Source organism: Neodiprion virginianus, chromosome 7 (genome assembly GCF_021901495.1).
Source record: "Neodiprion virginianus isolate iyNeoVirg1 chromosome 7, iyNeoVirg1.1, whole genome shotgun sequence".
In the NCBI taxonomy this organism is placed as follows: Eukaryota; Metazoa; Arthropoda; class Insecta; order Hymenoptera; family Diprionidae; genus Neodiprion; species Neodiprion virginianus.
Genome location: NC_060883.1, coordinates 8329838 through 8343975, shown reverse-complemented (window position 1 = coordinate 8343975; position 14138 = coordinate 8329838). Strand labels below are relative to the sequence as shown.

Sequence of the window (14138 nt, the reverse complement as noted above, 5' to 3'; positions counted from 1 at the left end):
ATCATTACGGCTGGATAATGACACAATGGCTCCGTTACGCTGATTTTGAGTGAGTGACCAACCTCGATGGCTTTAATTGCAACATTGCCGATAACTCACCTGGAATATCCACTAGCTATTCACGACACTCACCGTAACATATCTCTATGTCCAGAACACAGGGAGCCCCCTAGCGTGAAAAAAGTTGAGTTATTGATAACGCCGTATCTCAAAACTGGGAATATCTTGCATTATCGAAATTTACAACAAGCTCTACGAAATACCCTTCAACTCACCAAGATTCACAGAGTCTTGAAATTCAATCAATCGCTTTGGTTGAAAAAAAGTTCTTCAAGTGCAAGAAAACATGAGAGCTGTCATGGGACAGCCGGTACGAACGAAGTTCCTTACGCTATATTACTGCTCATTGAATAAATTAAGAACGTTTAATTGAAGAAAAAGAGACGCTATACTGATGCCGCTTGTTTTCTTTCCGAGCGCTGTGTGAGAGAGAGAGAGAGAAAGTGGGAAAGCTATGAGAAAGAAAGAGAGGCAAAGTATAGACGTACGCTGTGAGAGAGCGCGCTGCGGCCCAAAGTATAGTTGTACGCTGTAGGAGAGAGAAAGAGGGGCGAAGTATAGTCGTGCGCTGTGAGTGAGAGAGACCGCTGCTGCCGTCTCCCACCCCAAGCGCTGAGACAGAGAGAGAGAGCGCGCGCACACGCTGGAATAGAGAGAGAGAGAGAGAGGGAGATCGCGCGCACTATAGCAAACGAGCACTATAGCCAAAAAGTGTCGGTTTTTTGGTGTCGTTTTTTTCCGCCTAGCCCCTACGGTGAACGAGCGATAAGGAACTTCGTTCCAAAATATATAGACTTGAATAGCGATATGCGAAAGCATGCCAAAAGCGAGTTTGAGAAATATCTGTTCAAGCTCATGAATAATGGTGTTTTTGGCAGATTTGTGGAAAATGTCCGAAAAAGATTGGATGTAAAACTCGTAACAACGTAGGAAGGGAGATACAGCGCGGAAGCTCTCATCAGAAAAACCAATTTCCACAGTCGTTCTGCTTTCAGCAAGAACCTTGTTCCTGCGAAATTGCAGAAGATGGAAGCTGTATTAAATAAACCAATATATGTTGGATCTTGAGTGTTAAACTTATCGAAAATATGCGTCTACGACTTTCAGTATGATTATATGCTACCGGTATTCCGAGATCGTTGTAAGTTATTATATGCAGGCACTGACAGCCACAACTATGAGATACGATGTCCGGATATTCATGAAATTATGAAATGTGACATCCGTAAATTCGATACTTCAGACTGCCATTCTCAGAATATATTTGGTTCGCCGCAAGTCAACAAGAAGGTTGTAGGTCTTGCGAAGGATGAATTTAACGGTAAATTGATGACAAAATTTGTAGGCTTGCGCAGCAAAACGTACAGTGTACGGGTCAAAAACGAGTATGGTATGAAAATATCTAAGGGCGTGAAGCGAACTGTTATCAAAAACACTATAGACTTTAACACCTACTTGGACTATTTGCAAAATATGATTATTCAGTATAGAAGTCAATGCATCTTTCGGTCTAGGTTGCATGTACAAACTGTTAAGCAAGTTAAACTAGCCCTTAACCCTTATGGCGATAAACGGTATTTGCTACCTGATATAACAGACATGTTACCTTGGGGTCATTATAAAATAGAAAAATCAGCGGCAGTGAACATAGATGTGTAGACAAGAGGATTCAGAGTTACAAAATTTACTCTAACGTTAGAACCTAATATTAAGTAAAAAAGTACAAAGTCTATACCGTAGAACAGTAAAAAACAGCACTGAGTTGAAGTAACGACAAACAAATCATATTTCCTGATACTACAGGCACGCTCTCACGGAGTTGCAAGACATAAATAAACTGTGCTTTAGCAAATAATACGTGAATGAGATTTATCATTATTGCGTTTGATTGTATACGGGTATGAAATCGAATTGCACGACGATGCTTATATATAGGGAGCAAACCAAAAGATCTTACTATGTTGTATGTAGGGTGAAAAATAAAAGATGTAAAGTAGAGAAATGTATTTTAAAAAAATTCGTAATTATTTAAGCTGTGATATCACATATCACATTGATCTATCCAACTTCTGTGTGCACTGTCAAAAGCTAACCGGTTAATACATCATTTCATCGTGCCGGCTGATGTTATCCAAAGCTTTCTCCGTAGTAGTCTGTAAAACTGAATATTTGACCATGGGTAACGATTTGGTTTGGCAAAAATTCAATTTCGCTTGTGAAAATTTCAGTTCGCGGCATTGTTCTCTTCTACTGGCTCAGCTATATTGCACAGTTTTTTATTCTGTTCATCGTAATTCCTCGCAACAGTTATTTTAAATGGAACACTCGGAGGACCACGAGTACTTGCAGCCGATTCAGCTGCTGTCCAAACATGTCGACGCTCATCTTGAAAATAATTAAAAAGCGATGAAAGTTAGCTGATAAATAATTCCCGTTTCCCATAATTCTTCGAAAATTGACATTATTTAATTTATGCGACTTGTATTCCCAACAGCTTAAGAAGCTACAAACAAGCGGCGACGTTTCGCCAACCGTTGGCCTCGTGTCAGAAAATATCTTCCGTTTTAACACCTTTCCGATTCATCCAAGCTTGAGGTAGCAGAACACTTGTACGCTTCAACGACTGTGACGATACACCTTTGCCTGTCGTAGAAATGTTGAGCAGTTCCGTAATTAAATACTTGAAATTTACATCACGAGCGTTTCGAATAGGCGCCGTCATACTATTGTATTTTTTATGAGCATTTGTCGCGAGAACGATATTTTTGTATTTCTGCTTGTCGTTGGAGGTAATATGAGCGCTGTTCGGCATCTTTTTAAACAAGTTCAACCGTCCTTTGGTTTTCAGACACTGCACACATCTGTGCGAATGTACTCATGCTCCAAGCGTATTGCTGAGTCGCCAACCATCAGTCCAGCGATCGAAAGGTTCCGCACTCCACACACGTTATCCAAATTATTCTATTGTTGTTAATCGTCAAAAATCTCAAGATATTCATTTTCTAATTTCGTCGATGGCTCTACAAAAGTTTTATCTTGTTGGTCTTCACTCGCAGTTTCATAAGAATCTGCTGCTTCAGATTCAATTTCGTTTTTCTGCTCATCTTTGATTTCATTTTTCATTTCTTCTTTCACTTCTTTGACAGCTTTCACACCTCGAGTAAGCTTTACAAATTCCTGCAGCGAAGTTAGGACAGGATTGAAAACATCCTTCATTTTCTCCTGCACTGACTCTTTTCCTATCTTTAGCAGTCTATGCTTGTGACGAATTGCATTACTTGCTCGAGAAATCTGACGCAAGACTTCTTTTTACTTGCGAATTTCCTGCATGTCGACAAGTTTAGTTCTGCAATGATACTAGATCTTATTTTTCGATGATAGTGTATTTTATTTCTTCAAGCTGTGAAGATTCTTGGCTGAGCTTTGAATGTTTGTATCCAAGCTATAGAGATTTTTTGGAGCTGTAAATGCTTGTGTCCCAGTTGTGAAGGTTTAGTGTCTGAGCTGTGATAGTGGTAAGACGTGAATATCTGGTGAGGATTAACCTTACAGAATCCAAAGTTTGCTGATCAACGCGGGCTTCTCGTCCACACGACGCAGCTTGTGTAACGATTTCGAAAACTGTTTGTTTGCCTAATGCATGAACAATAAGCTGGAGCATGGTCTTTTCATAGATCAACTTCCTAACTCAGTTAAACAACTGTATGAAATTTTTCTTGAACCACAGTACGGTCTTTTCTGTGATCCAACTCCAAGAGTCAGTTGAACAACTGTATGCAATAGCAAATTCGCTTGAGGTTGAAGCAGGTGCAGATTCAGAACCTTCAACGTTTTACTGTTCGCCGCGGGCCGCTCAGTGTCATATCGATACTTGTCCAAGAACTGTTTCCCTTTCTAAATTCCGAAAATTTGTAGTCGCGTTGTCATGGCAAACAAGTTGAAATCTGCAAAAGTGATTTTGCTAAGTTCGTGACGTTGTTGAAATTCCTGAGGAACAACTAGTATCACGTTGGAGGCAGGCGTTTAAGGTCAAATGTGTGACGTCATCGTCAACAAGTGCTGTACGTTGAAGAGAATCTTCAAATACAAGTTAGGTACACAACTTGTAGGCAGCGTGCCGGTACTATCTGGGAATATGATCTTCGTATCATCATTTACCTAGGACGTAACGGTGGAAGCAATGTTAGACAACCCGATTCAGGTGGACAGTAGCTAATATCACCATATATGTGATGAGTTTTTCATTACCATCCAGCTCACGTATGTAGTAAACCGTTGGAAGCAAGCATTTGAGGGAGAATATGTGACACCATTGTCAAGAAAATTGTTTCATACGCCTATTCTGAGTAAGGATCCTGCACAAGTCATTACGGGGTTGAGCGGACTCATACAAAGGATAAATACATAATAATGAAACCTAATATTTTAGGAATTTATCAACACTACAACCTCTCGAAAAATCTTTGTCTGCAGAAACTCCAACTGTTTGTCTGTGTCAGTTTCACGGTCATCGCTGACGGTTCCGGGAATTCGTGAATTCGGGAGGACGATGATGCCACCACTTTCCCTTACCTTATATTCCTCCAACGTCGAGTACGTGTGCGCATTCGATTTACGTGGATTTTAAATTTTCCCGCCGTCTCGCATACACAGTAGGTTGATTTGGGAACTCAGAAAAATTCTGGTGACCTTGGAGCCCTGCGGCCTCTCTACTTAAATGCAGATCAAAAAATTTATCTACGAATGATCGTTGTTGGACTAACTTTATTCAATCAATTAAGTCCCATCCGATTGTAGCCAATATTGTGGATAGTGCATGATTATTTTACCAACTGATTCCAGCCATTAATTATCAATCCATATGTAGTGCGATGCGAATTTTTTTTACACCTAACAGATGCGGAGAAGTTGAGCCAAGTGCTTATACAGTGCAAAAAATTTCGTGACCCTCGATGAAAGCTGCAAAATGAATGTAACAAAATATATCGCGACGTTTCATTGGGTGCCTGGCATGATTGACACGCTCTGTCATCTCTAGCATCGCTAATCCTTGGCTGCTGCTACACTCGGTAGCTTGATACCGCTAAGAGGAGACGAGTAGTTTTGGAGAATGAAAGAAGGGGCACTTGTTAACGCCACATGATATAACAAAGTGAAACAAAAAAATGGCATATTTGGAATTAGAAACCATAGAAGAAAAAAAAAAACAAGAGAGTCTTATTGTTAGTGAGATATAAATAGAAATGAATTTTGAACTTGATTCGAGCTTCAAGAATCTGAAAATAAACTGCCAACAAACAAAAAGGAAAATAAAGTACTCATCAACTAACTACTCCTACAGACTATTGAGCTTTCTAGCTTGCAATTTGACATCTACATCAAAACCTAAATCAGAAATGTACAGCTAATTAAAAGCGTTAATCACCACAAATCCCAAAACCTACGACTAAACCAATGCGCTATTAACACAGCTCAAAACTTACAACTGAATTGAGGTGCTGGTTAGCACTACAAGCAATTTCACAGTTAACGCATTGACTGCGATATAGTAAGGAACGTAAACGAAAGAGCAAAAGAAATCTTAGAAAAATATTTGACTTGAAATATCGAAACAAATCTTAAACCAAGCGTCTCGGACTCCGCTTAACGCAATCGACACGCATCTGAAACTTCGATACCTTCTGACAGTGCAAAAGTAGCTTAACCACTGAATTGCCAAGGCATCATAGCAGCATCAAGTGCGCCTGTGCCATCACTGCCGAACATGCGAAATGATGTCATAAAGTAATTCAATGTTCTTGTGTGTCTCAGGTAAATATTTACTTCTGAAAGCAGATGTTGTTAGTATTTCTGAGGTCAAGGGATTGGATTATGACCATAGAAAGTTATTTCTTCCGCGCATTCATGCAGTCTTGCGCCTTCAAAGTTGACCAATTTTTAATCTTTTTCTCAAACGGCGTCATAGAACGAACTATCAAGTTCTTTTTTCACAATGAATTTTTGTTTTGAAAAACATTGAACAATAATATTTTTGAATCGACATACGTGACTTCTAGAATTATCGAGTCAATGTGATTAATTGTACCTACAATATAACTGTAGCTTATATTAGAAAAATTACTGGGTAATTCTAAAAATTGCGTATTTGGAAACAAAAATGTTATTATTTGAAGTTTTTCAGAAGAAGAATTCATCCCGAAAAAAAAGTATGATTATTGATAGTTGATATTGATGATAGTTTGTTCTATGACGCCATTTGAGAAAATGATTAAAAATTGGTCAACCCCAAAGGCTCAAAATTGTATGTATACGCGGAAGACATAACTTTTTATGGTCATCATCAGATTATTTGAGCCTAGAATTACTGAAAACATATGCTTCCAAAAGTAAATATTCACCTGAGATACCAAAAATTTTGAATTACTTTACAGCGCCATCCCGCGATTTCTGGTCGCTATGGCACAGGCGAGCTTGACGCCGCTTGATGCCCTGGAAGTCAGGTGGTTAATATAACTTCGAACGCTCACTCGTAGCAATTCACTACTTGACTTGACAGGTTACACATGAAAGACAAACTTACGCGACTCAATCCAGTACAGAGGAAATTGGCTATACGGAATTAACAATATGAATGACTCGATTTCAAACCATGACTCTACTCTAAAATACTCAATGAAACAAACTTGACTCAATGCGTTATCATGAAATTCAAACTACGGTCACCAAACACTGAGATTGGGAACCGAATTTCGAGCACTTTTCGATGCAGGTAACTCAAAATGGCCAATTGTTATTTGGCCCGTCGGTAATTGATTGCTCTCGGAATTTATTCGCTCGAATAAACTAGCGCTTACCGCTACTATACGTAATTCCCTATACTCGTTTACTCGGATTACAAAATCTAAAATTGCTCCTTCTTGATCACACGCCAGGACTAGAGTGATGAGCTCCACTATGCGTAGCCGGAATTCCAAAACAGGCGCTATTGTTTGCGAGATTAACCGATTCTTATGGGTTCTCGGATTACGAAATTTTTTCATTCCAGCGTATCGCTCAAGTCGATGTCCGCTATCGCGGATCGCTAATTAGCTCATTAATTACCAGGTACTACTTGAATTTAAAACCAATGCTTGACGATAAGTAGTGAAACTAAATGGTAGTCATTCTGATAGCTAATTATTCTCTCATACTTCTGATTTTTATTATTATATCTTTAAATTAATAATTTTATGATTACCTTTCGTAAAAGCTTGAGGCGCTTCGTCAGTTTCATACCAGTAGCGATCGCCTTGTCGCAATCGAGTAAACTGATCAGTAATGAGACATGTGAACGTTGGCCCTAAAAGTCCACCAGTCTTTGGTAGTTCGGCTAATGCTCCACTGTACAAATCGATGTCATCCACAGACACGTATAACTTGGATATTTCTGCTAATGCATCGGCATCAAGGTCATCCTTCAAGTCCGAAAATTTGGCTGGACGACTGAGTCCACAGCGTTCCCTCCAAGCCGGATAGCCATCTAACCCGTGGTCTCTACCTCGTTGTATGTTTAGAGACACCAAATCCAAACCACACGGAATCGAATTATTGGCTACAGGATCTTCGAACATATATCTGGTCAGCTGTGAAGTAACATGCGTCGAAGTTTTTTGTATGAAATTAGCAGTGGCTGAACTAACTGAATCTTCAACACCACTTGATTTGTACAAACTGTAAGGGTTGAAGAGCATTTTGTGAAGCTCTGTATATGAAGAAGTTCCCTTTGCCGCGTCAGTTATTTTCATAAGCCCCGGAAGCAGCGTATGAGCAAATCTGAATGCTGCTGCTGCAAATTCATTTGCTATTGCAGGATCAACTTTGGAATCATAACCCTTCCAATAACCATTATTGCGAAGTTTCAATCCCTTCTCATCAATTGCAGTTTTACCTAGTACGATGGGTAGAAATTCATTGTATGCAATGTGTTGTAGCTGAGCCCCAACAATGCGCCTTGCTTCTTGATAGAGTCTTTCATCGTTCCATTGAGGATTTATTCTGGCTAAAGTATCTGCAATTCTATTATGTTGACGTGCCCATAGCAGATGCATTGTAGTTAGGTGAAGATTCTCGTTCGCTCTGGCATCGCCTGATGCGAAGCAGTATCGCCCACGCAGATTTTCGAGAATCCTGTTACATCCATCGTTCGGGTTTTCACTTGGAGGTAGGAGCGTTCTGTTATCCGGTGTTACCTGCATTTTTAAGCGACCGCCCACTCCTTCCCGAAGATATTGAGCGCTGGGTTCAGTTGCACCATATACCACAGAAGCATCAATGAATGCGCTCACCTGCAAAAAATCAAATTTATGAAGTCGGAAGTAGAGTACAAGACTGGTTGAGCACTTTCTCACATACTATAAATTAAAAAACTCAGTCTTATACTAATTTTATGTCGTGAATCCAGAAACTATATGTCGGAGCGCAACTGAGCTATTTTTATTTTTTAGCTTCAGCTAACCAATCTCCAGCAAACAAACTCAAGGTTGAACTATCAAGACCCGTGAGTGCTTGAGGCAATGTTGAAGTATAAGATTAGCTAAGACACTCACTTTGTTACTCGATTTTATACGGGGACTTAATTCGAAAACTAAGTAGATCAAGATGGTACATGATTCAGAGTTTTCATCCAATAGTATTTATAGAGAAATATATCTGATAAACTGACAACGAAAGGTATTGAGATGTCCCCCCCCCCCCCCCCCCCCTACCCGATTTCGTTCATTTTACGATATTATTCTTCATCGAAATCTAAGCAACATTTTTTCGTTGGTGGCGGAAGAACGGTTTGAATGGATGAAATCAACCCCCAAAGTTGAGCAGCCCCAGTGGTAGTTTCACAGTTTTGCATGCTTCCAGATGAGATATCTGAATAAAACAAATTGGAGGATAATTCTCATGGCGACTAATGAGAAATGCTTCGGGTTCCGAATATGACAAGGTTAAATGGTAATAAATTACAGAGGTTAAAAGTTATACATTATTCATAATTAACAAACTTTACCTCGTATTTGGATGCACTTAATTGTATTTGGAAGAGCATAAAAAAGTGCAAGACATGTGTTTTTGCGTTTTTCGAAATAATGTCACATAGGGGGTGAACTACCCCTGTACACGTGTAACCAGGTTCCCGTTAAATTGGTATATTTTGTTTGGGTTCGTCTTATTTAATGTTACCAAGCTCTTTCTGAGCAACAATTGAGGAGCTTATTCGCTTAGATAACATTTGGTTGAATGAAGGGGGTATATACAATCATTTCGTGAAATTTGAAGGCATTATTTGAATAGCGATTTTAGGAATAGCAAATGATATATTAGCGAAGCTTTTATTTGTGAAATTTTCTTAGGTATTTAGGTGTGTTGTAAAAAAAAATCTCAAAAATGTTCCAAATTAGCGGACTCATTCACCCGTAAGTGTGCCGCAGCGTTCCCCGCACGCGCTGGTGGTGTACATCGCTACAATTGATCGAAGCTTCTGAGCCAAAAAAAGAAGGTTTTATTCATAGTAATAGATGTATCTTTCGTGTGAACCAACAATACAATTGAAAAAAAAATGAATAGTAGAAGTTGGAGACCATTAAACCATTGACCTCAATTGTTATCGAACATATGATTTAATAAACAAAAATTGAGTAGTACATTTTTTCTGATCGATAGTTCATATCAAAGGGAATGGTATGAAAAAGTGGCTGCATAAATTTGAAAGCGTTCTGAACCTCAGTTCGTGAGTTATAACGTACACAAGGTCAAAAATGTAATTTATATACCACTGGCATGTTTTCCTTGCTTTTAGATGCCTCCGAACCGGGAGTAAAGTAGTACTTTTAAGTCCTAGAGAGTAAAAACGACGTTTACTCCCTCCTCGGATTCTCAGGGCTTAAAAGTGGAAGTTGGTTTTTTTTAGTCCTTGGGACGCGTGGTTGAGTTTGGGTTGAATGGTATACGACCCCATGGGATATGTCGGCTCGGGAGCTCGGAAAACATGGCAGGGGGTATATAAAGTATCGTGTGCACCTCGGGAGTAAGCCATTTTACTCCCTAGGTGCACAATCTACTATTGTGAGAAAACGGCTTCAAAGTTTGCAATTGAAATTGGCATGCCCTGTTTGTGATATATTTGACTTTATTTACTTCAGTACAAGTCTTCGCTATATGAAGCGCCTTCTTCGGCATTGGCAGTATCTTCAGCATCATTTTCCTAATTTCTTCTAGCAACTCTAGTCTCTTTTGTTGCATTTTCAAACCGGATGCGTGGGAAGACAATTGTGTGTCGTGCAGTATTTCGCAAGCTGCTGCCACATTTGGTCCGATAACTATATTAAGCTGTTGCAGGATTTGGAGAAAAGTGTTTGCCCCATCGTTGAATGTACTAGCGGAAATGTATGTGGCATTTTCAACAAACACGTTTCCGCTAAATGATATTTTTGGAGCGATTTTCCAAATTTTGAAGTACAAATTCTCATTATTATTTTGGGTAAAGCTTCCTAAACTTTTTTCCACTAATTCTTCGCTGCTGAAGGTTTCATATACCGGTCTTATCGCTTTTGCTACAGATGCATTGAGTGCAGTCTTGTGAGTATATAAATCCAAAAAACCTGCGACTTCTGCTTGTCGTAACGTACAGTAACTTTCTGCACCAGTGGAGCAATTATCATACTGAAGATCGTTGTCAGTTGAGCATTTTATGATATATTGTCCATATACTTTTTTTTACGCCGGCGATGGATTAGCAATTATTTCTTATAGCCAGTCCGTAGTACACTGTCGATTCGTTGATTAATTTTGCTGTCAATTTTCCTTTCCCTCTGAGACCTTTATTTTGTTTTTTAGAGTTCCGGAGCCTAGTAGCTACGCGTTTTTGAACATGTCCAATACTTTCTTTGTTTTTCATAATTATGTCTCCACACGGAGACATGATTAGATGTGCTTCTGTTACAGATTTGAATATTTTTGTATCGCCATCTTCAACGTAATATAAATACTTTATGCCGTGTAACTTGTTCATATTTTACAAACATCCCAACAATTCCATTAATTTCCATTTTCCCTGAACTTCCTTTATAATTTTCTCTGCATTTAGACGCATGACCTCATACCACTCATTGTATTCTTCGGATTCCTCTTTGGTTTCTGAAACCTGGCACATCTTACAAAATTACGACTTTACGATAACATCCACAACTTTACCAGATCAAATTCCTATGAGATTTGCTACACCTTCGAGCGACGAAAACCCTCTTTTTCTACAAATACCGTCTCCAGAGACAATTATGCCAGCAGGTTCATCGACGTTATCGTTTATTCCCGTGAGTCGCTTTTCTTCTTTAGCTGCTGCTTGCATAGATGAATGTGCAACCACTTCTGCTGCATTTCGTACGTTTCGCGTAATCTTGTCGTTGATTGATTGACAAAAGCATTCCGGAAGATCTATACCCGCAAAAATTTTCATTGCTGTCAATCAAATTCCTAATAATCGTATGCTTAGAGCGAATCTCATATTTATTTCGTACCTGTGGTTTTAGTAGTAAAGGGACTCGAACTTGTGGACTTTTGCTCACATTTGTCACACTTTAGAACTAAAGCCTAATTCTCTCACATGTGATTCCAAGAATCGAATATCACTATCGCATGTTTAGCACTTGACTTACGAACTAATCGCAGCAAAAATCGAAATGAAATTCAGAATCACATAGCCGTGACTGCGATCAATGTTTACGTCAACCGATTTCGTCGACTTTATTTTCTTCGGAGATGCACTGCTGTTCACCTTCGCACTCTATAGTTTCGTGTGCTGCTTTCCATGAAACACATGTCTTCTACGTATGCACGGCGGTCCTGCGCTCAAGCTTCCACCCTTTCTGTCAAAAACGCTCGCCACTCTTGCTCATTTTCTTGTGTTGCAAGGTTTCTCAACTAGAAAAATTGTCTTAGCTTCGCGAAGGCTCAACGTAGACTGAGCATAATCTAATCATCGTATAACCGGTTGACCTGTACCCTTGAATGTAGGGGAGAATTTGAAAAACACTAGCGGTTGTCCCGGCTTCGCGGTACGGGCGTCGTATGACCTGACCCGAGCGGCCAGGTGCACTGATTCACTAATATTCGTGTAACTTCCACAATTCTTCGAATTTTTTATCGGTCATAGGCTTTAAATATTCTTAGAAGATGAGGCTATTGGAATATGCAAAATCAGTGTTCTGAAAATTTATTATTGTACATATCCCCTTAATGACAAGAATCAGCCTCCCAAATTTCTAACCGCTTTTAGCAGAGTTGATTTCGGGATCACGGAATCTTCACCGGAATAGATTCTGACATTAAATTGTTGGAATTCAACATGGCTAATGCTGTAGATATGGAGGACTTCATTTTTAATTTTTTCTAAAAGATTGCGACAGATCGTCAAGTTGACCCTTTTGTTGCACGGTTGTACATACGTTGTACCCCCTAGTACATATCCATTTTTTGTAAATATAGACAACTTTTCAATATATTTTTTTTGCGGTTTTTTACTATTTCTGATAGTATACTTATAAGTTTTCAATACCCAAGACTAACTATTGAGATATGACGTGAATTGCATTTATGCCTCTTCCTCGAGGTGACTGGTAGTACTCCTACTCCATGCCAGATTTCGCCACATCTTGAAGCTGAAAATCTCAGCCAGAACCTTCCATTCCGCCGTTCTTTAATCTGCATTCCTTTTCTTTGTGTCAGAGAAAAGCCACACGCTGTTTTATTCTGCACAACAAAATGAATCCAAGAAGAGATAATCATTCATTACATGAAGACGAAAGGACGGGAAACAAGTTGGAAAGGAGATTGAGAAAATTGGAACTAAAACTGAAACAAAGAAATCGAAGAAAAAGCATCGTAAGCATCGGTGACGTAAATAAAAGTTAGGTTAGGATCCCTCGATACACGTGAGGAACTGAAGTCACTCAATTAAATCTCGCCCGTAGTTATTATTCTACAAGATTTCACTTGTTCGGATGGTACTTAAAATTTTTAACATTCAGGAGTTATTACTCTGGCAAGGATAGAGAGTTATTACTCACTATCCACTCACAAAAAAAAGGAACAAACATATTATACGACCCTTGAACATATCAACGGCAGTATGGAAGAACGTGACAACGCAAATTGTGTCAGAAGAATGTGACATCTCAAATTATGAAAGAAGAACGTGACATCTCGACCGAGGTCAAATTTTTCGTTAATGTGGCACTGGAATTTTGGGTGCATGAATTATACGAAGCATTTTTTGCCAATAGATTCAATAATTATTCTAATCATTTTCACAGTTTATAAGAAGTTGATTGATAAACGTTTCAACACTATCGTTTAAGAGTCGTAGATGTCAGATATACAAAATACAAATTATCGACTAGTGATATACTTTATTGCAACCATTACTCTAAACGTTGATGATCAGAGTTGATAAAATGATAATCATGGTCGAAAGTAAACCGTAGAAGTCTGTGAGTCGATACAACTGCAACATACACGGTTATTCAACGCTTTTTCGTCAACGAGATATACGAATGTTGCAATTTATATTCATACGTCATCAAGTTATCCATTTTCAAACGTATAATGCATCTATGGAGTTCTAAAAATATAGTCTCAACGTTCATCGCTGCTGGATAATACCTACCAGCTTATGCAACGTAGATTTCTAAACGTTTATAATTTCTACGCATACTCGAATTAAATCATCCTTACGTATATTTGACGTATCATATACTATCATGTGTCCATTGGGATCTAGCCACACTATCTCTCGCACTAAACGGTGGCTCTAGTGAATTATAGCCGCGTAATAACGGCAACTTCTTGCAGCTCATTTAACTATTTGCAAAATTTTATCCGATAATGGCAGAGCATGTATCACGTATTGGAACCGAAGAGACGCGGTGTCATTACTTGAGCAACAGAATTCAAAATGAAATTATTTCGTTAATGTCGAAAAAAATACGTGATTCTTTACTGGATATGATAAAAAAGGCAAAATGGTACTCTATCATATTGGATTGCACGCGCGA

At 38.9% G+C, this 14138-nt stretch overlaps 1 protein-coding gene across 1 annotated transcript in view; it reads right to left on the bottom strand.

Annotated features, from left to right (window-relative positions):
* Nucleotides 1-14138, bottom strand: part of LOC124308426 (peroxidase) — an 88064-nt gene that overhangs the window by 27249 nt on the left and 46677 nt on the right. The window contains exon 4 of the mRNA XM_046771134.1: nucleotides 7298-8384. Coding sequence (XP_046627090.1) covers nucleotides 7298-8384 — 1087 coding nt within the window. The remainder of the gene's footprint in view (nucleotides 1-7297; nucleotides 8385-14138) is intronic.